The sequence below is a fragment of the Lycorma delicatula genome, chromosome 5 (assembly GCF_047948215.1).
Source record: "Lycorma delicatula isolate Av1 chromosome 5, ASM4794821v1, whole genome shotgun sequence".
NCBI lineage: Eukaryota > Metazoa > Arthropoda > Insecta > Hemiptera > Fulgoridae > Lycorma > Lycorma delicatula.
The window spans coordinates 171,653,028-171,673,463 of NC_134459.1; the positions used below are offsets into that span (position 1 = coordinate 171,653,028).

General features: G+C 31.9%; 1 protein-coding gene across 2 annotated transcripts in view; it reads left to right on the forward strand.

Moving 5' to 3' along the window:
* Positions 1–1,343: 1,343 nt before the first annotated feature.
* Positions 1,344–20,436, forward strand: part of LOC142325596 (CDAN1-interacting nuclease 1) — a 42,034-nt gene continuing 22,941 nt past the window's right edge. Inside the window, exons 1-3 of one of the 2 annotated variants that reach the window (XM_075367537.1) lie at positions 1,344–1,577; positions 8,553–8,657; positions 17,678–17,820. In XM_075367537.1, the coding sequence (XP_075223652.1) occupies positions 1,480–1,577; positions 8,553–8,657; positions 17,678–17,820 (346 nt within the window). In that variant the 5' untranslated portion in view covers positions 1,344–1,479. The remainder of the gene's footprint in view (positions 1,578–8,552; positions 8,658–17,677; positions 17,821–20,436) is intronic. The other variant, XM_075367536.1, reaches the window with a different exon arrangement.

Genomic DNA, 20,436 nt, shown 5'->3' on the forward strand with positions numbered 1-20,436 from the left:
AAATTTAAACAAGAATTAATGACTGGTTTGGTACAGCATAACAGTTTTCTTTACAAAATGTAATTCTAAATATAAAATTTGTAAAAGAAACAAAACAAACTGTGGGCAGCAGTCAGCAGTGATGCAACAAGAAGATTTGAATTAGTGCTGGTCTTTTCCCTTAATATTTTCAATAGATCCATATTCTTTTTCATATTGAGTACATTGATATATTTTTTTATTGACCGAGAAGTTACGAGAAGTATAAGAGTCATACAGATCGTGAACACTTAAAATTACTGAGTACTATAAAAAGTACTTGATACTACTTAATAAAAGTCGCAGACTATACAAAGGACATTAAATTGTTTTATTTAGTAGCCTATATTCGTAGTTTGTGGTGTACAGACTAAATATTTTCCAAATCTTTTAGTCAATTAATTATTTTGTTTTTGTCCTCTTCTGAATTTGGCGCCCCGAGCGACAGCACAGGCTTAGAGCCACCCTTATAATTAACCTTTGTAAATCATCTCAGAAACGGGTAACTTATAAGAAAGATGTTACCTACAACAAAATAATTTTACACATAGCTCATAAAAGCGATGATCCCAACATGCTATTTATCAATCTTTTGTATATTCATAAGTTCTACTTCTCATTAATTAGATGAAATGGAAGAGTGGGCAAGAATATGAAAAAATGTAATATTGTGTATTTGTATGTAATTAACTCCCCTAATATATTTGTCTTTGTATAAAGAAATTTAAAACTACAAACTTTTGAAATGAAAAATTAGATTAAAATGTATAAATATTAGGTTTTTATCAAATTAAGTTTTTTAAGCATGGCACAGTTGGTATATAATATTATTATTTATACATAATTGAAATTCTTTCATTCTTATCAAGAATTCGTCCTCGTTCCTTTTCTAGCACTTTCGGTCATTCGACCATCCTCGTGAAAAGTTATTCTTCAGTTGAGATCATTAAAATTAAATATGTAGAATGTAAATTTATAAAATGTTAAAATCACAACTGGTCGTCATAGTATAAAGTTAGTCATGTCTGTTATGTAAGAAGGTCGCAGTTGTTATTTTTACTTTCATTTATTTATATACAAATAATTTTATCAACTTGCTTCAAATCCTGTCTTTTCAAAATTCTGAAGTTTTAAATAATTTTTATTATCAACAATCATGGACAAAAAAAAATGGGAATAAATTACCTAATATATTTTGTATGTATAAGTTTAGTTATACTATTCCGATTCTCAATGTTATGGTGGACTGGTAGAAATAATATTATTTGGAATCAGCTGAAATACTTCAATTATGGGTAGTGAACCTGTGTAGTTCATTAAGTTCAGTTAAATCGAATCAGTGATGGACGATACCATAGAATACAAGACAGTTTGAAGTGAGGTTATAATGCGTTACAGCTAACCGGAATTGTAGGCTTGAGTGATAGGTATCTAGTGATAAATTTAATAATCTGAAGAAGTATGGATTCCCTTCTTTATAATGACATTATTAGATTTATTCGACAATATAAAGGAACATCTCGTTATTGTTTGAAAACTTTGAAGGCAATGTATCCTAAGTAAGTAGTGGAACATTTTATTGTGTAGTGTGTTCAGATATCGTTTAGTTTTGGTATTCAGATTATTTTAAGCTACATTTTATCATTAGAATTTATTTTGTGAATGTCTTCTCTGTATCGGTTAACTTTAAATACAAACCGGCCTTGGATTCATTTCAGGTTATGGAACAGTTAATTGATAATACTAAAATGGGAGTTTTTCTATGTGTTCACTTTGAATTCTTTCACGATTTTGAAATCAGTGAGAATACATATACCACTAAGAAAGTTTTGCTATATGACTTCATTTTTTCTAATTTTTCAAAATATTTCCACCACACATTATACACTTCATCCTTTGAAACCAGTCTTTAAAGAAATCCTGCCATATTTCATTAGAGATCTAATCACACTATCGTCCTAAGGAGGTCGTCATTGCTTGTAAAGTGCCTCCTTTTAAGTTTGTTCTTCTCTTAGTGGAACACCGTGAAGTTACACGGAACAAGGTCAGGACCACCAGGGAGGATGCTGTAACTGTTTTATTCCAATGTTGGCCAAATACTTGGAGCAAAGTTTGGAATAGTGTGCTGGAGTGTTATCATGCTGAAGAAACCATGCACTTATCCTTGAATTTGGGCGCTGAATCTTGAAATCTACAACTTTAGGCAGGCTTCCTCCGTATATCACTTCCCTGTTACTGTCTTCTGAGTTTCCAATAAATCTCACTCTAAAACTTCTTACAGAAAAAAATATGTTCACCATTCTCTTCTTCTTTGATCTGGATTTTGGATGGGGATCTCCTTACCTTTAAACAGCCACGCTTTGTTCTGAGCTTTGATCAAGAAATCATAATTGTACAACCAAGTTTTGTCACATGTCACAATACTGTTCACATTGGGAGATTTCCCATTTTCAAGCTTTTCAGAATTTCACAGCACCGTGAAACACGACGTTCCATATGATTGTCTGTCAAGTTATGTGGCACTTGAAGGGTACAAAGCTCTAACTTGAAAGTGATTTCACAATATAGCATGAACTGCTGGTGTATTAATACCCAAGCACATGTATTTTATGGTAGGTCAAATGCAGACATGTCATGTGTCTGTCTGTCTCAAGAATTTTTTGTAATACAGCAATGTTTCCCCTCCTGTCACAGATAAAGGTAATCGACCTGACCTTGGATCATCTTCAAAGCTAAATTTTCTCTTTCAAACATCAGTATCATCTAAATATTGTGTACGATTAAGATAATCCTCTCTCTCCAAACTGAGGAGCCATTTTCTCTAAACAATGATCAACACATAACCCATGTGCAAAATTATCCAGTATTCAGTTTTTGCCCACAATGAGATCACTACCTCTTTTCATTAACATAGCTAAAAAGCAAGTGACACTGAGATAGTGACTAGAGCTACTATAGTGCAGGTTGGGACCTATAAATAGGCGTTAACTTTTAACCACCTGTGATGATCCATTCGGTCATACTGCAAAACGCTTCTAGTGCCCTTTATATAATTGATTATCAGATTGTAACATTTGATTATTGAACGTAGCCCTGTACTGGCACACTGGTTCATTTTTTCCCAGAGTCTGATGTATTTTGACTTATTATGGCCTGTAGGTGATAAAGAAGAACTGTAAAAACATGGAGGTTTTTTTTTTATATAACTAAAACAAATAAAAAAATTAACATAACAAACTGTTATTAATGGAGCATTAATTATCAGTTTATTGTCAGAATGTAAATGAAACATGTTTATAATTACATTTTATTTAAAAAAAAATTAATTTATAACCTTCAATGAGCTATGCTAAGTATTTAATGAAGTAGAACTTAAAAGTAAATAGTCTGAAATCATTTATAAAGAATAAAAGTAAAACTAGATGTGCATTTTCATTTTAAACATTCATGATGCTGGAAAATTAGTAAAAATAGTCATAAATAAAATTTAAAAAAAACTAACAAATGCATGAAAGTATTAACTATGTAAAAATAAATTATAAAAAAAAAAAAAATGCCAACACTTAACTTAAAAAAAAGTACAAAAGAATATTATTATTTTGGTCATCCAAAAATAAAAACTTCAGTTGCTAAAAATGATGTTAAATCTTTTACAAAATCTAAGTCAAAAGTGAAAAGATAGGTTAAGTAAAGGGACCTTTTTCACTATAGGACTGCACATGGCTTAAACTTTTCCCTTTTGGTTATGTTGGTATGTATGATTTGTCAGTACACAGAATCAACATAATTTTTTTTTAGCCTCCAGTACCACTGTTGTTAGCTATTGCTTCAGAGGATGAAATGAAATGACAGTTTTGTAGCATGTGAAAATGCCATACCTGACTGGGATTCAAACCTGAAACCTCCAGCAGATGAAAGGCTGAGATGCTACCACTCATACATGGAGGTCAGCGATCTAACCAAACATAATCTTCCACTGCTCACTAGCCACGTCTAATTAACACACCGTCTAATTAAATATACACCTTATAACTGCATAACAAAAGTAAAATAAATACAATAATTTTTAACTATACTTAAAAAAGCGCAATACATTTAGTACTGCGTATAGTCGATTGTTATTTTAATACCTGACTAATATAGAAAATGGTTTAAGCTGTGGAGTCCTATAGTGGAAAAACTTCCAAATAATAGTACAAAATATTTAAAACCCCTACTTGGATTGGCTACTACACCCTGGGTTGGATAAGATAAAAATTTTATCTCAAGATAATTTACAAATAAGATAGCATGAATATTTAAAAGTAGTAGAAATATCAAATATTTAAAAAAAAGATTAAACAATTTAAGTATTTAACATTATTGACAGAAAACCTTTGTAAAAAAAGTGTTTTATGTAAGTTTAAATGCCTAAAAGTTTATTAGATATTGTCCTGGAGCTTGTATAAGGATGAGACAGCAGTCATTAGGGTGGGGGAGAATTACGAGGAAGTCTCAATATAGAAGGGAGTGAGACAGGGGTATAACTTGTCATAAGCTTTCTTTGACACTTACATTCAAGAAACAATAGCTGATGTAAGAAAATAAATTAATGTGGAATTAAGATCCAAGAGGCAAAAATAGATATGCTAAGATATTTAGATGATTTAGCTATCTTCACAAATAATAAAGATGTTGTGAACAAGGCTGTTACTAAAATGGATGAAATTTTCACAGACAAGTATAACATGAGAGCTAATAAAGCAAAAATGAAAGTTATTGTTTTGGATGAGAGAATGCATGGTCGCAACTGCAGCTGGGAGAATGAAACCTTAGAATAGGTAAGGAAATTTAAATACTTTTTTTTAAAGAGGCGGAGGAACCCCATTTATGGGCGCCTAAGCAGTGTCGGGCTCACTAACAGGTTCTGCCAGTTGTAACAGAGGGTGTACGCATTCCTGCGCACTACCGACTAAACCTCCACCTTTGGCTTCCCCCTTCCTGGGACTGCTTATAAAAACATTTCATCAGAAGAAGGGGGAATCGCATACTCACACAACAGCACTGGAAGGAACACATACAGCACATCAAATACAAACCCACAACATCACACAAGAATTCTGCAGAAAACAGGACAAAGCTTCTAACATCCACAACACCCACGCAACACACCTGCACAGCATTCAAGACAGAAATCTCAAATAGTCACACCCCTTACCAGTGGCCATCATCAGACGCACGAGCCTCATCACACCCAGGCAACCCCCACACGTACGGGAGACCGCCTAGACACTCAGCCGAGAACCTGTCTGCCCCCACACCCTCCAGTGCCATTCTCCTCTGCAGGGTTCTTCATATAATTGCAGCTTCCTCATGACCGTCCTGATGAATCTTTCCACTGTGCTTCACCTTGTAATAGGATTCGTAGGGTATCTTCAGGGCGGAACACGTACTCACGTCTCAGGTTGCCGAGCATCTCTCTACACTCTATGGCGAATCGCGGGCACAAAAAGAATACATGTTGAGGGGGGTCTCCTTCACCTTGCACTCTGGACAATTTTCAGATAGATCGAGCCCGAATCTATATAAATAAGACCTGAATCCCCCATGACCCGCCAGGAATTGTGTTAACTCAAAATTCAGCATGCCATGTGTCCCTCAGCACCACCCACTCATGTCCCTAATAATGCAGTGGATCCACCTATCCTTCGTGGCCTGGTACCACCGATCCTGCCATGTTTGTGTGATCTCTTCTTCTAGTTCTTCAGCAGAATGCTTTCTTTCCTCTAATGGGAGTGTTCTCAGTTCCCTAGTTCTGCTACGCCACCTCCCTGGACACTGTCTTATAGGCGGCTGCTACTCTGATGCAACACCTCCTATGGATGGATTCCAATTTACCCCTGCACTTGGCAAATTTAACAATGCCTGCCCACAACTCGGCACCATATAGCAGCGCTGAATAGACCACACCAGTAAGCAGTTTCGTTCTATGTTGGGTGGGCCCTCTTGTATTTGTGAGCAGGCTAGCAATAAGCCTTCTCACAAGCGCAGAATACGTGAGTACTAAATCTTAGTCTGGTGTCAACCCAAATTCCCAAGTATTTTATGGCCACCTGAGACAATTTCTTTGCTATCAAGGATCAGATATAAAGTTGGTCTCCTCCTGGTGGCAGAGGGAATTTAAATACCTAGACAACACACTAGATAGATTTGTGTTTTATAAACATAAAAACTTGAATTAGTCTGGAGAAAAATAGCATTAATAAAGAAAAAGGATTTATTGTGTTCCAACACCATCAATATGGAAATATAGAAGTGGTTACTCAAAATATATATCTGGAGCATGTTAGTGTATGGGAGTGAAATTTGGACAATTGGAATTTCCAAAAGAAAGAACCTAGAAGCATTTGAAATGTGTTGCTTTTGGTGATCGTTAAAAGTAAGATGGACAGACAAAGTAACTAATAAGAAGGTGCACAAATGAATAATTGAGAATAGACCCCTATAGAAGAATTTAAAGAAGAAGAAATATATTAGTTGGACATCTGCTGAGACACATGGGTATTCTGAAGACTGTTATTAAGGTGCAATTGAGGGAAGGAATCACTGAGGAAGAGGAAGGTTGGAATGTATCAGGCAGATTATGAATGACATGAACTGCCCCAAAGTTATCAACTCAAGAGGAAGGCATAGGACCGAAGACTTTGGAAGCTCACTGAAAACCAATGTATGGATTGAAGAGAACAGAGAGAGAGAGGAATTGGCTTAAAATTTTGAATAACGGATTCTCTTTGTTATTGTTAAAAAATGCAATATAATTCTTGTTTATTATTGGCATTTTCAAAACTTTAAACTCAATAAATTTATTTTATGACCAGTTTCTGATTAGTGTTATCTTACATTTAATTTCTTTAACCTTCTACATAAACTGTGTATAGGAAAGAAACTACAAAATATTTATAAAGAGAGTAGTAAAACAACCTTACTTTGCAAAAAATGGACAGTATTGGATAAAGCATGGACAAAAATAATTTTTGTCCATGCTATAAATTTTTTAGTGAAAAAAAAATCATTAAAAAACATTATTAGTGATACTATGGCTTATCTGTGAAATTGGGCCTTGTCCTTATCAATGTTAAAAATAAAACTAATCCTGTCAGCAGGTGTTTATAAATTAATTTTTTAATTGCAATTTTTGGTAATTATGTTTTTTAAATTAGAATAAAGCCGGATTTGGTTCATTTTGAATGCAGAAGGCTAGAAAAATCTGCTAAATGCTTTAAAATTAGTCATAAAATAAATTCATTGAAATTTAAAGTTTTCAAAATGCTCATAATGAACAGGAATTACTAGTAAAAGTACTAGGTTTTATTACTAATTTATAAAAAAATCAGTGACAAAGACATTTCATTCTTGAATAATGTTGAGGCCAATGATTTTAATTTTACAATTTCTTTTTTGTAAAAAAAAAGCGATATTTGAATGTTAATGCTAAGTGTATTTCTTGAGGTAAAATTTTTTAACCTTCTTATTCTACATAAAATTTCCATAATTTTTTTCTACTTTACTTTGTTGAAGGCCTTTTTAAAATTTATGAATAAAACATAAATAATACTACTTTTCTCTTTTCTGTAAATTTTTCTCATATTGCTCATAGCAAGCGAATGGAATCCCTAGTATCCCTACCTTTGCTAAATCCAATTTGTTGCTCACCAATAGGGCTGCCCTACCTTCTATTCACAATGTTGTGATTCTCTAAGTATTATTCTAGAACTGTGATTTATTAGCTTACTGGTTTTTCAGTGTAGTTGTTGATTAAACATGGTATATCCATTGCTTTTCTGTTCTTTAGATAAAATCTTTTTACTTAATTCTTTTTTGATTTCCTCATGTTTCTTGATCTGTTTACCTTTCACTCCACAAGTTTCTCTTAATTTGTTATTAGGTTGTCTGTCTGTTTCCTTATGTTCCTGCATTCTAATTTCTACAGAATTTTTATGGTTATCCATAACTTTCTAACTCTTTTAGGCTATTTGATCCTTATTGACAGTTTGGTAGCATCCAATAAACTTACCTTTATCTTCTACTTTGTCTTCAGTTTAATCTGTTATAAATTTCTTCTCTATTTCATTGTTGTTTCTTTTCCGTTTAGTTTTTCTAGATTAAGCTTTTCTTTTGATTTTTTATATCATCTTCTGAGTGAAGTTATTGAGGTAATAAACTTAATTCACATTCACTGAAAAGTGCAGTGCTCTTTTCTTGAGCAACAGAAGTATCAGGAATCACATAAACCTAAAATTGCATAATTTTGTATTTATTTAGTGTGTGCATATTGAGAAATAAACTATAAGTTCAGGAGGAAGTTACAAGGAATATCCTTTTTTATTAAAAGAATGTTAAAAAAATAATTTATCCCATTTGTTTTCAGCTTGTATAATATGTGAACTTACTACATACCAGATGTTTTTTTTAAGATTTTTATTTTTTTCTAAAATAAAAGCTTTTTATTATCAAATGAATAAATACATTATTTTAATTTATTTTATTTATTACAGTGTTTCACCATTTACTTTGGGAAGTATATGTTCATTTCACTGTCAGTATAAAATGATGGCTAATCATTCAAGAATTAAAAACAGAATTGATGTGCTCTATGAAAGGTATGTATAAATTATACATTTTTGTGGTTCACTGTTGAAACCAAGTTTAAAGTTTAATTTGACGTTCTGCTCATTTTTATATGAAAACTAAAAAAAAATCTTCAGTGATCAGTAGATCACCTAGAGTTGTAACTGGAAATCTAGTTATACATCGTGGGGCTAGGCCCCCACCTCAACAGTCAATCATGAAAGGTCTTTTAAGGAATATTCCACTGGCTGAACCAAGCAACACTAGAGTTCAGAAAAGGCAGCACTCTGATATAGTGGGTTGCTACTTAGAAGAAAACATGTGATCGGAAGCATTGGAATGCCCCAACACCGCACACACAAACAAGAACAGTACAAAATCTAAAATCAAACCGAAGTAAATCATTTACATTTCCACACACAGTGTAAATTCATTCATGTAGACTTGTAAACTAAAAATAATAACTTACCTAATTGACCAACACCAAATTCTCATCGCAGGACTGCAGGTGCTTTGCTTTGAAGATGTTTAATCAATGGCAAGTGTAGCTTCTTTATTAAATATTTATTATACTTATGTTGTAGTTTTTTTTAATATATATATATATATATATATATATATATATATTGTAACTCACAGAGCTACTTCAAAAAGATGGAACAAGTTTTCAGTATACAAAATCTTTGTTTATTATCAGTAAAGATTAGTCTTGACTGATTTCTAGTAAATTAAAGATTCTGTCATTTCAAGAATCTTATTTATTGAATGTCCAGCATTTGGTTAAAAAAATTCATTCATTCCCAAACAATAAAGGCATCCTTTTATCAAATCAGACAGCAAAATTATATTTGTTATGCAGCAAAAAATTGCTATGCGGTTAAAATTGTATGAAATAAATAATTGAGCGATAATTTTAATTGGGATAAGTAATGCTGATGTAGTATATAATAGCACATACGAATGAATAAAAATTTTATCGTACTTGGCAGATTTATTATTTTTATTATACACATAAATTTTAATATTTATATAATTTAAAAAATTTTTCCATATAGCACAGGTCAGGCAAATTAGGATCAATTTAATTCAGAAAACCGTTTAATCTTAATAGTATTAAAAAAAAAATAATAAATATTGTCATGTACTATAAAAAAAGAGAGCTTCCAACAAAAATAAAAAAATTCATTACATAATTTAAAAGTTTATTAACAAATATATTACCATTAGATTGTGTTTTAATAAAATATTTATCAATTCCATATATTCATAGTGTAACAAAAAAAGTGTACCTGATCATTCATTTTCAGATACTGTGTATCTTAATGGATGTTTTATTTAGTCGGATTTCATACTCACCTCTATTAAATTAATTAATTTCAATTAGCTTGGATCTGTTTATATTTTTCATTTTTTATATAGCCCTCAGTTTTTTGTAATAACTCAGTTGTTTTGTCCTTTGTTGGTTTTAAAGGTGTTATTTTGTTTACAACAAAAGGCTTAAAATTTTAGCTAATAAAATGTGTTAATAAAACTAATGGTTACTGAGTTATGAAAGTTTAAATAATTGATGTTACCATCATTTTAAAATTAGCGAATGCGTTCATATTGTCATTTTTCATTTATAAGAGAAAGTTTCATGTGTAATATTGTCCTCAATTCAATCTTGAGGTATAAATTTTTCCTTCAAAAGCGGGTGGAAGTTGCCATACTTTGTTGAATTTTTATTTGTTAATTTGATATGTATGATCCAAAAATGAATAACCATGTACAATATTTGCTGCATTCTGTTTATTTAAAGTAGATTCTCGGTTACTTGCATTATATATAGTAAGGCATTTCTGATGCTATGGTGAGAAATCCTTCAAATTTTTGTGAAAATTCGCCTGTTAGAAAGATCTTGAGCAGTTAGGATAAAAAAATTGTTTCCTATATGAAGTATTAAAAAATGTTAACATTAACCGGCCTTGAAAAATAAGAACACTATTAATAGATCAAAACTTCTCAAGCTGACAAAAATTATGTGTTATATTAGAGATAGAGACTATGTATTCTGTGCAGATGATGCATTGTTTTTTCTTAACAGGTTATATGAACTCATAAAACACATGTTTCTGTTATTCTGAAAACTCATATATTATATTATATTTGGAGTATGTGAAACAATGTCCAGGAAAAAATGGTAAGCTCTATCAAGACTCCTGTTTGGGAGTTGAGTGAATTTCTGCCAAAAAACAACAAGTGAAAAAACACAAGAAAACAACAAACAGGTATTATTCACTGTAACGGTGTAGCTTCTTATGAAAGGTCGCGATTTTTATTCTATAAAAAAACATACACTAACATGATAACCTGTAATATGATTTGTTGTGCATTTTTCTATACATAAAAGCAATTGTCACTATTAAATATACATTAATCGACTCATTTTCCATGTTTTTAATATTTCTCACCACGCAGAATAAATCCGTCACTTTTTTTCTTATCTGACAGCAACCCAACTTACATATGCTTTATAAAAAATAAATTTATTTTGTCTGTATTTAGTCAGATGGTGCAGGCTACAATCTATTTTATTCTTTTCTCATCAAGAAAAATTGAAATTCCATTTTTCCATTTATATTCTGTCAGATGGCGCAAGCTATCAGGGTTCAGAAAATGTATCAAAAAGTTATTATGGAAAAACTTCTTAATAAATTATACATATCATTATTGTACGATATGAATTAAAAAATTATAAAAAAAAAGTAATTTAAATATAAAAAATAAAATTATGTATTTAATTAAATATAAAATTAAACATAATTGTATTAAATTAGTTAAATATATTTAAATTAGAATTAATTAATAATTATTATTAATTATTTACAAAAATAATAGTAATAAAGACATATATTTTGTGTACTATTATGATAAAGAGTAAACAGTAAAATTACAGCTGATTTACGATTGGCTGGTCTATGACAAGGTAATTATCAGTTAAATGGAAATAATACACATAATATTTATTGTTAGTAAATAACGAATAATAAAATTAATAAGTAATACACCTATATGAAATAAGTGTTTTTGACGAGCTAAATTGATAACGACAAGCTAAATGTAAAACGTTCCATTTCTTTTTTATTCATTTTATGTCATCATATACATCATGATGAAAGTGATGAAAGATTTTATAACCAAAATAACTGTTTTCATTGTAAAAGTGTTAGTGAATCTCCTATAAACATATAAAAAATAAAAATAAAAAATAGTTGGCTCTTTGTGTGACATGTTTGTTGACTATTTCTTGTGTAAGTTATTTTCATTATATGAATTGTATTTTGAATGGTGAGAAATAGTATTTGTGGCTTATCAGGTTTAGGGACGACTGTGAGTATTTAATAGCATTTAAAATACCTTGCTAGGGCATAAATAATGAACATTTGGGATTAATCTCTATCTTACCTCAACCTAACCTACTAAGGAGTTTACTGTTACTTTGATACTCGGCCCAGCTGATCATTGTAAACACACACTCAAACTCTACCACTTCCTCTGAGTACAGGGAATAGTTTTGAGCTTGAACGATAAAGTGTGTGGAAATGTATCTGAGAAGATGCTTGAGGGTGACAGATTACAAGTGAATTGGAACAATCATGATGAACCATTGAGTGAAGCCAATGATTCAGAGAATTATGGCCGTCTAAACAGATGAAGAAATCAGGATGTTGTGTCACAGTAGCCCAAGAACTAAGCCGAATAAAAAAATCAGGCCGTAGTAGTGGTTACCATAAGGGATATTCTGATCAGTACCTGTATCATGGCAGTCGGGAAATTAGTCACTCCCAGAAGTGCCTTACACGCATCCAAGGTCTTCTTGAAGTGAATATATTTCTACTTGGTACATAGTGATCTTGTCAAGTTCATCATTGACTAAAACAGTAAATGACTAAAATTGACTAAAATGTAAATGTTGGCTCCCACCTCCTGGAGATTCGCCCCTTGACCAAATTCAAACAGGTAGTCTTCTCTAATGTGTGAACAGTTATCCCAAAAGAGATACTATTGGAGGATCTAAAATGCTTTGACATCTGCCTTGGGTCAGCGATAACGTTTTTGTATGTTGTCCCAGAGCCAGGCTATGAACTTGTCCTGACTTTTCATTGTCAGGTATACGCTACACCTTGACAATATTGAAAAGTTACCAAGTACTATGAATCTAACCTTGATGATTCGCCATACTGGCTATTTATTTCTCGGCCAAAGCCATGTCCTGCTTCCTCTGTAAGCGGCCGGGATATGTAGCCAAAAATTGCAACCTTCAAGAAAGAAACCCCCACATGTAGAAGTGTCTTCAGAAACTACAGATCATTGGGATTCAGAGACCATATTCCTATCCTCTACCAACTTCTGGGTGTGCCAGTTAAGGCATAGAAGAGGGCATTGTCCACCAACTTTTAGCTCTGATGACCACCGGGGAGACATCAGGAATGCAGAAGAAACACTGAGTAACCCCACAAACCAGAGATCTATCAGTAGAATTAGCTCAAAGAAGCTAAAAAAGTGTACTGACAAACTTGATGCATGCCTAGAACCCCTTAAAATCTTACAAGCCAAAGATAATCTCTATGTCCTGAACTATGTTGACTTCAAAAGCTTTCTGGAACACTGCAAGGGATCCAGCAGTACTAGATCTGTCATTAGAATATACATCTAATATGATGGGAATCATAGATATGCTGCGGGAAAAATATTGGAAAGTACCTGAAAGGATTATTAAAAATAGATTTATGTGCATAATCAACAAATTGGTGTGCCATGTTTCAACTGATGAGTCAATGGAAGCTGCTGAAATTACAAGTATATTTGATGAGTGCAATGACAGCAGCGCTGAGATGAGATGTCTCATATCGACAGCCCACTGGCTGTCCCATATGTCCTTCCAAAGAATTTCTCACAGATAGGCAGGAGTCATCATATCAATGACTCAATCCTACAATGGAATATTAATGGGATTCTCAGAAAGGAAATAGAATGCGGCACTCCTTGGCTGCACCCATTCTAAAGATTGAATATTTATCATGTGGAAGCTGCAAACAGGATCCACATTAATGAGCTGCTAGGGACCAATTTAGATTGCCCAATGTTCAGAACTATTCGTCGATAATTAAACTTGGATTCAGATATGAAGGGTTCATTTAACCGGAAGAAATTCATTAAAAGACTGTAGCGGTTCCTCTCTGATAGTGAGATGAAGAACTTAATTTAGTGGGTTTTGCTTACATGAGATCTGTTATGAAGTACTATGTGCTCAGTGGAAATAGTTTAGTGCTCATCTTCCTATTTCGATATTTGTTGTCCAGTGTTTGATTTATTGTCTAATTATATATTTATGAACACTTAGTTTTATTTATATCACTAATGACTGTGACAAGCAAACAATGAAAAAAATATTATGAAATCAAAAAATTGGTGAATAATACAAACCTTAAAAAGCACTTAATAGCATGAATATATCCCTTACAAAACAATTGTTTGTCCCAAATCTGAAAAAATTGATATTTTTAAAATTATAAAGGTTCACTCATCATGGGGTTGTTTCAAAATATAACAAACAATAGGCTTGGAAAAAAAATACAAGAAAAAAAACAAGCTAACTACTCATTTGTAAAGAATAAAATTTATTTAAAGTAACATTATTTTGCTGTTTATTATTTTGTAACTGAAGCAGCCCTGTGGCGAGTCAACCTTTGGGTTCCCAGTCAACCATCTCCAAACTTCATCGGATTTTGTGTGGACTTTCGCTGTAGTCTTAAATGTCATTTACCAAATTGTACCTCTATATCTGGTATTGCAGATTTTTGTGATATCTTGAAAAAAAAACTGTACTTACTAGTAGTTCACACATACATGCAAAAATTCTAACTTTGACTTATAATTTTGAAGGCAATAATAAAGCTATAGGTTTGAGTTTTAATACTTTTGGTCAACATTTTATGCTGAATTCTAACATGTTATTCACAAGTTTTTTTTAGCACCTGGTTTTGAGGTATAGCAACTGAAGTTCAGCTAAAAAGTTGTTGCGACATTTTATAAGTCAGAGTTTGAGCTTATATAATTTCTTATCTAGTTCTTTAATCGGAATGAGACTTTGTAACCTGAAAAAAGGGCATAATTGTGTGCAACATCCTAAAGTTTCATATTAACTGGAAGCTTATATCAGGAGATATTCATCAACAAATTTTGTTAAAAATGTTTTAGCTCGATTTTTGACTTATATTTGAAAGCTTGTATCTCAGGTATACCTTCTTAGATTTCATTAGTTTTTAATAATTAGAGCAACTTTTAAACTACAAAATCCATGCAGTTAGTTTTTTGACCTGTAGTTTATAAGTGGCAGAAAAAACAGTTGAAAGATAATGCATCTTTCTTACAGAGAGCAAGTTTTCTTATGGATTAAATGAATACTCTCTAGTCGAAAGTAATTTTTTATTAAGTAATATCCATTTTGCTTCCTGTTAATACAAAGTTAACTGTATTAGCTCTATCTTGCCTCCTTCTGAATGCAGATGAGACAGTTTCAACTAATTATATCTATTACGGCAAGCACAATTTTTAAAAATATTTACTACATATGCACAAAATACTAAAATCATAAACAAAATGAAATTAGTCAAAATAGTAATAACAGAGTGCAATAAAGTTTTACAGTATTATAGAACATAGTAACTTCAAAATAAAATAAAAATATCTAAAGTAATCAGAAATCTTTTAGCACAATACTTTTAATTCCACTTCAGCTAAAATGGTTTCTCAATCATAATATGATCGACTGGACGTATTCTGGATACATATTTTGGTTCTCTCTTATTCCAGCAATTGTGTGACCTCTAGTAAACTGGCTTTCCTGTTCAGTTCAGATTCTCTCAACTTCTTCTCTTGGAATAAAAAAGAACCTGATTCCTTGTATATTTTCTTACAAAAGTCAAATAAGTCTCTTGGTGTCAGTATCTGGTTTTCTATAAGTCGCTAAAGACTGGCATGTGCTGCTAATCATTTTGTAGTACCTCCAAGTTTTTCACAAGGTGATTTTCCATGGCCCATTACGAAAGAAGTTCCTTTCAGCTGTTATCCCAAAGTCTTCTTCATGGTGACACAAATTGATAAAATTGTTGAAATCTTTAGCATTCATTCATTAGTTCCTCCAAGTCATAATCTTTAAGCTCATCTAATAAATAGGACTCCAATCCAGTTTTTTCAGGTTGCTGTTCACAATACTGTAGCATGCAATCCTTAGATTATAAGCTGCAGACAGTTTTCTCAATCAATACCTTGTAGTCATCCTTGATGGATATTGCAGCTATCATGAGCTTAACATTTTTATGAATGGTACAAACACAAACTGAATGTGTGCCAGCAGCACCAACTGTAATACACACTTTGGCTTAAGTTCACAAAATTTTGAGAAGCTAATTTCACTGCCATAATGTGTGCAGTAAGCTATGAACATCTCTTTTAAATTGCACAGAAGTAGACGTTTCTGCATATGGACTTTTTCACCATTGATCCTAACTGAAACAAAATCTTTCTTTCCTGCATAGATTCGGGAAAATTCATCATCTTAAAAAAATTTGAGGACCCATTGTCTAATATTATGCTTCAATTTTTTCCTCATTTTTTTTTTTGGTTTCACCAAAATACCGACTTCAGATTTGAGCTTCCTGGCCTGCTTCACCATTCGTATTGAAACCTGGAATTCATCAGCTGTTTTCTCACTCCAACTACTGGGTGCCAATGTCAAAATCTGAACTTGTGGGCGAGCTGAGATCAAAAGTTTGGCATTAAGCTCTTCAATCAGGATATCCAGATCTTTACATCCTTTACACTGCTTACTCTTTAATGTTTGCATTACATCAGTAATAGTCAAACCAGCAGCAGCTGCTGCTGTAGTAGCAATAGCATCATGTGCTCTTCTTACCTTTTGCTTCAGGTAGCATTTTGAATCCTGTTTGCTGACATATTTAAGCTTCAAAGGAGAGATTCCAAGTGGTGACAATGAGGCATCCATTCTTCCAGAAGCTGCTAACATCTCCACATCACTAGATTCTGATTCGGATTGATCATCCTTTGGATGATCAAAAAAAATTAAATTAAAATTTTTTCAGATTTGGAATAAAAATTGTTTTTTGAGGGATACCTTCACACATGCGTTTTGGGGGGGGGGGTTGTATTATTTATCATTTTTTGATTTCATAATGTTTTTGTCATAATGAAATCTGCTAACATTTTTACAATTAAATTATTTTTTGGTGGGTGTGATCCACTTCACAGAAATAGTGAACTCTGTTAATTATTGTAAACTATGGTCTAGTGGAATAATTTTTTTAAATAATGCTTAACTAATTATTAATATTGCATGGTTCCAGCTAGATGCAGTATGAGACACAAACAGCTAAACATTAATGAACTTTCTGAGAAGTTTTTGGAGAATGATCATTTCAGCATACATTTAGCTACCTTACTTTCCAAATTTAAACCCCCTGAGCTTTTATTTTTTTGAATACATGCAACTGGTATCCCTGCTCTCGATCATACAGGACACTCACTTATTTTCTTGCTTCAGTTACAAAGCCATGGTTGATGTAACAGTTGCAGTTACAATGTTGAGGAGTAGCTGGTGATATGTTTGGGTGCATGAACGACAACACATGGGGCAAAATGCCACTAATAATGAAACAGTTTGTGAATGCTTTAACGAGGACCCATCTCATAAAGCAACAGTGCTTGGGAGAATTGTGCTTTTGCTTCCAGCACTGTTAAGACAGCGCTTAGTGGACAAATGAAAACGTGAGTGCAAGCATGTGGTTCAGTTGAGTAGTCTTCAATAAAATGTATTTGTAAAGAAATGGCTGAACTCAATGTAGCGGATCAACAATGCAAATATATATAAAATATGTTTTAAATCCACAGTGTATATTTGTGTATGTGTAAAGGGACTTCTTGGACATATTGTATTAATCTTATTATTAGACATTACTTATGAAAATTAATTTTTATTGAAATTTTGTTATAGATTCCAGCAAGCAGTTGCAGAAGGACAGAGTCCTGGAATAATTATTCGTTTGGCAGTTGATATTGATGTATGCTCTGGATTATTAGCTCGTTCAATTCTTGAGTACCATTACATTGAAAAGGATTGTCCTGATTCTGGAAAAAGTAACATACTGTATTTATTATTCTTTTATGCGTATGTTTTTTAACATGTTCATTGCTTTTGATATTGATTGTTCCTATTGCCTCCGATGCGCCACCTGCCTGTGGGCTCAGTTTTGCATTCATTTTATTATTGTATGCTTCATTGGTTTTTTCTTGTGTTTATAATTTGTAAACTTCTTTTTCATAAATAGTTATACAATCGTTATATTTTCTTTACATAAAAAAATAAAAAAAATGAGTGACATTCCAGGACTTTAAAGTACACAAAAGGCACTGTGTGTCAAAGAAAATTTATTTGTGATCAGATTCCATTATAGAAGATTGTCTGGACTGTGATAGTCCAGGAAATCATTGCTATTCAAGATAGTGATTCTGAATTTGAATTTTGTGAATTTGATTCTTCAGATAGTGATCATTCATGCAGATATTGAAGATTCATGTCAATTTGAATAACCAGATGGGGTAAAAAACATAGAAGAAATTTCTGATATTTCTCATATTATTCTGCGTACAGAATATTGTTAAAAATCAATCTCAAAACAGTGACTTTAATGCTACTAACTTCAATTTGGTTACCAACATGATTTATAAATTGAAAGCTGTTGGTTCTTTGTAAACCAAACAATTTAATCAAAGATTATGTATATTCTCAACATATTATTTTTCTCTTAAATTGAATATAAATAGATAAATCTTAAGAAATAAAATAAATCATTAATCTAATAATTATAATAAATTGTGGTTTTCATTATTTTTTAAGTAATGTGAATGTTATTTTGAAATAAACTGAATATTACATAAGGTAAAAAATTACGTGACCAGTTGGTCTCGGTAACATCTTCAACCAAAATTCGGATGGCATTCCAATGGGACCGATCAGTCACAAGACTGTTTTTTATCTTTCTGAAGGTAAAAGTAATAAACAAACATTATACTAACCGTTATTTATTGATATTTAGTTCTTATAAATAAGAATATTGCCTTGATATCTGGGATCCAAGAGATGGAAAAAAATAAGCGCTTAATGTGTTAAAGAAAGAAGTTAATCTTTAAATTTAATTTTTCCTTAGAACCAATTATTAAAGTATACTCTCTTGAAACCAGTTTAGATAGAGTCTTGGTAATGTAAATGTGTTTAATTTTGTTTATTTTCATTACATTCTAGAGGAAGTAAATTTCACCTATGCTGTTGTCATATTCTATATGAATTGAGCATGGACCTTTTTCATTTGTGGTAGCTTTTGAGAATAGTAGTTGCTCAAAATGGCCAACTGTATTTATAAATTTCAAGGCCTATTTTTTTATAACCATTTATTTAAATTTTATGATAATTTTTGTGGTTGAGGTTCTTTAATATGTTGTAGAGTCAATAGAATTTTTGTATATTTCTTCAGGTCATCACCCTTCTCATACTTTTAGTGTCTCTGTTGTGGTTGAAATGAATTATTTGATGCTTGTTTCATGAAAGTTAATGCGGCAGTTCTGAAGTTATAGGGACACAAACAGACATAACACCCAAACACATTATCCATCTCCAGGCACAGTTGGGTCAAAAATGACTGAAAATTAATGTACATAACAAAAAATCAGACCAAAGTTTTTATGAAATTAAATATGGTGGGTACAAATTAGCCGTTAGGAGAAAAACAAAACAAAACAAACCATCTTAAAGAAAAACCATTTACCAGACGACACAGTGTTCATGGATTATATAAATTCCATGAACTCTCTGACTACACTAAGTTTTGCTGTAGACAAACAGGATAAACAAAGATTCAGAAAACACATAAAAACATTTCTTTGGTAACAATGAGTCAAAATTTATTAACCGTCTAATGAAAATAAGTTAAACGTAATGTAAATCAGAATCTAGAGATGTTCTCTCTTTCTTTAGTGTAAAGAACTACTTATTTGTATTTTCTTATTTAATATATTTATAAATATAAACATATTTTTATTTAGGATTATTTATATATATATATATATATATATATATATATATATATATATATATATATATATATATATATATATAAGATTATACCGTAACACCAAAAAACATACAACTCCAATCCAATAAATGAACACACATTTGAAATCTTATAACTTTATGATCAGATCCTAAATATATGACTTTTCCTAACTAAGAAAAAATTATTAACTGGAAAAAATATTAAACCTGTCAGAAGAAGGCTTAGTAAAAGTTCATTTAATTATGAATGAGTTTTGGTTTTTAATTTCAGTAGTAAAATTTGGATGTCAGTAGCAGGTCAATTTTTCAAAGTTGCAACATCTCTAACATCGTGAAACCCCCTGTTCATTGTCTGAGAAAACCTTATGTGGAACAAATTTTAATGGAAAATGACTTTCAATTAAAAAAAGCCATCAACACTACCTTTATGATTGGCTGATCATGTGGACTTTTTTGGTTGGAGTTATCCATTGCCTATCCACTAGTAAAATTGTGTCTTGATTTTAACTTCATAGCCATAAACCCGACTCATTGACATTATTTGACATTGACAAGGTCGAAAAGTTCTTGATTGTCCCAATGCTGATTCTCTTTCTGATCATCAGTCAACAAACACAGCACAGATTTTGTAGCAATGTGATGTG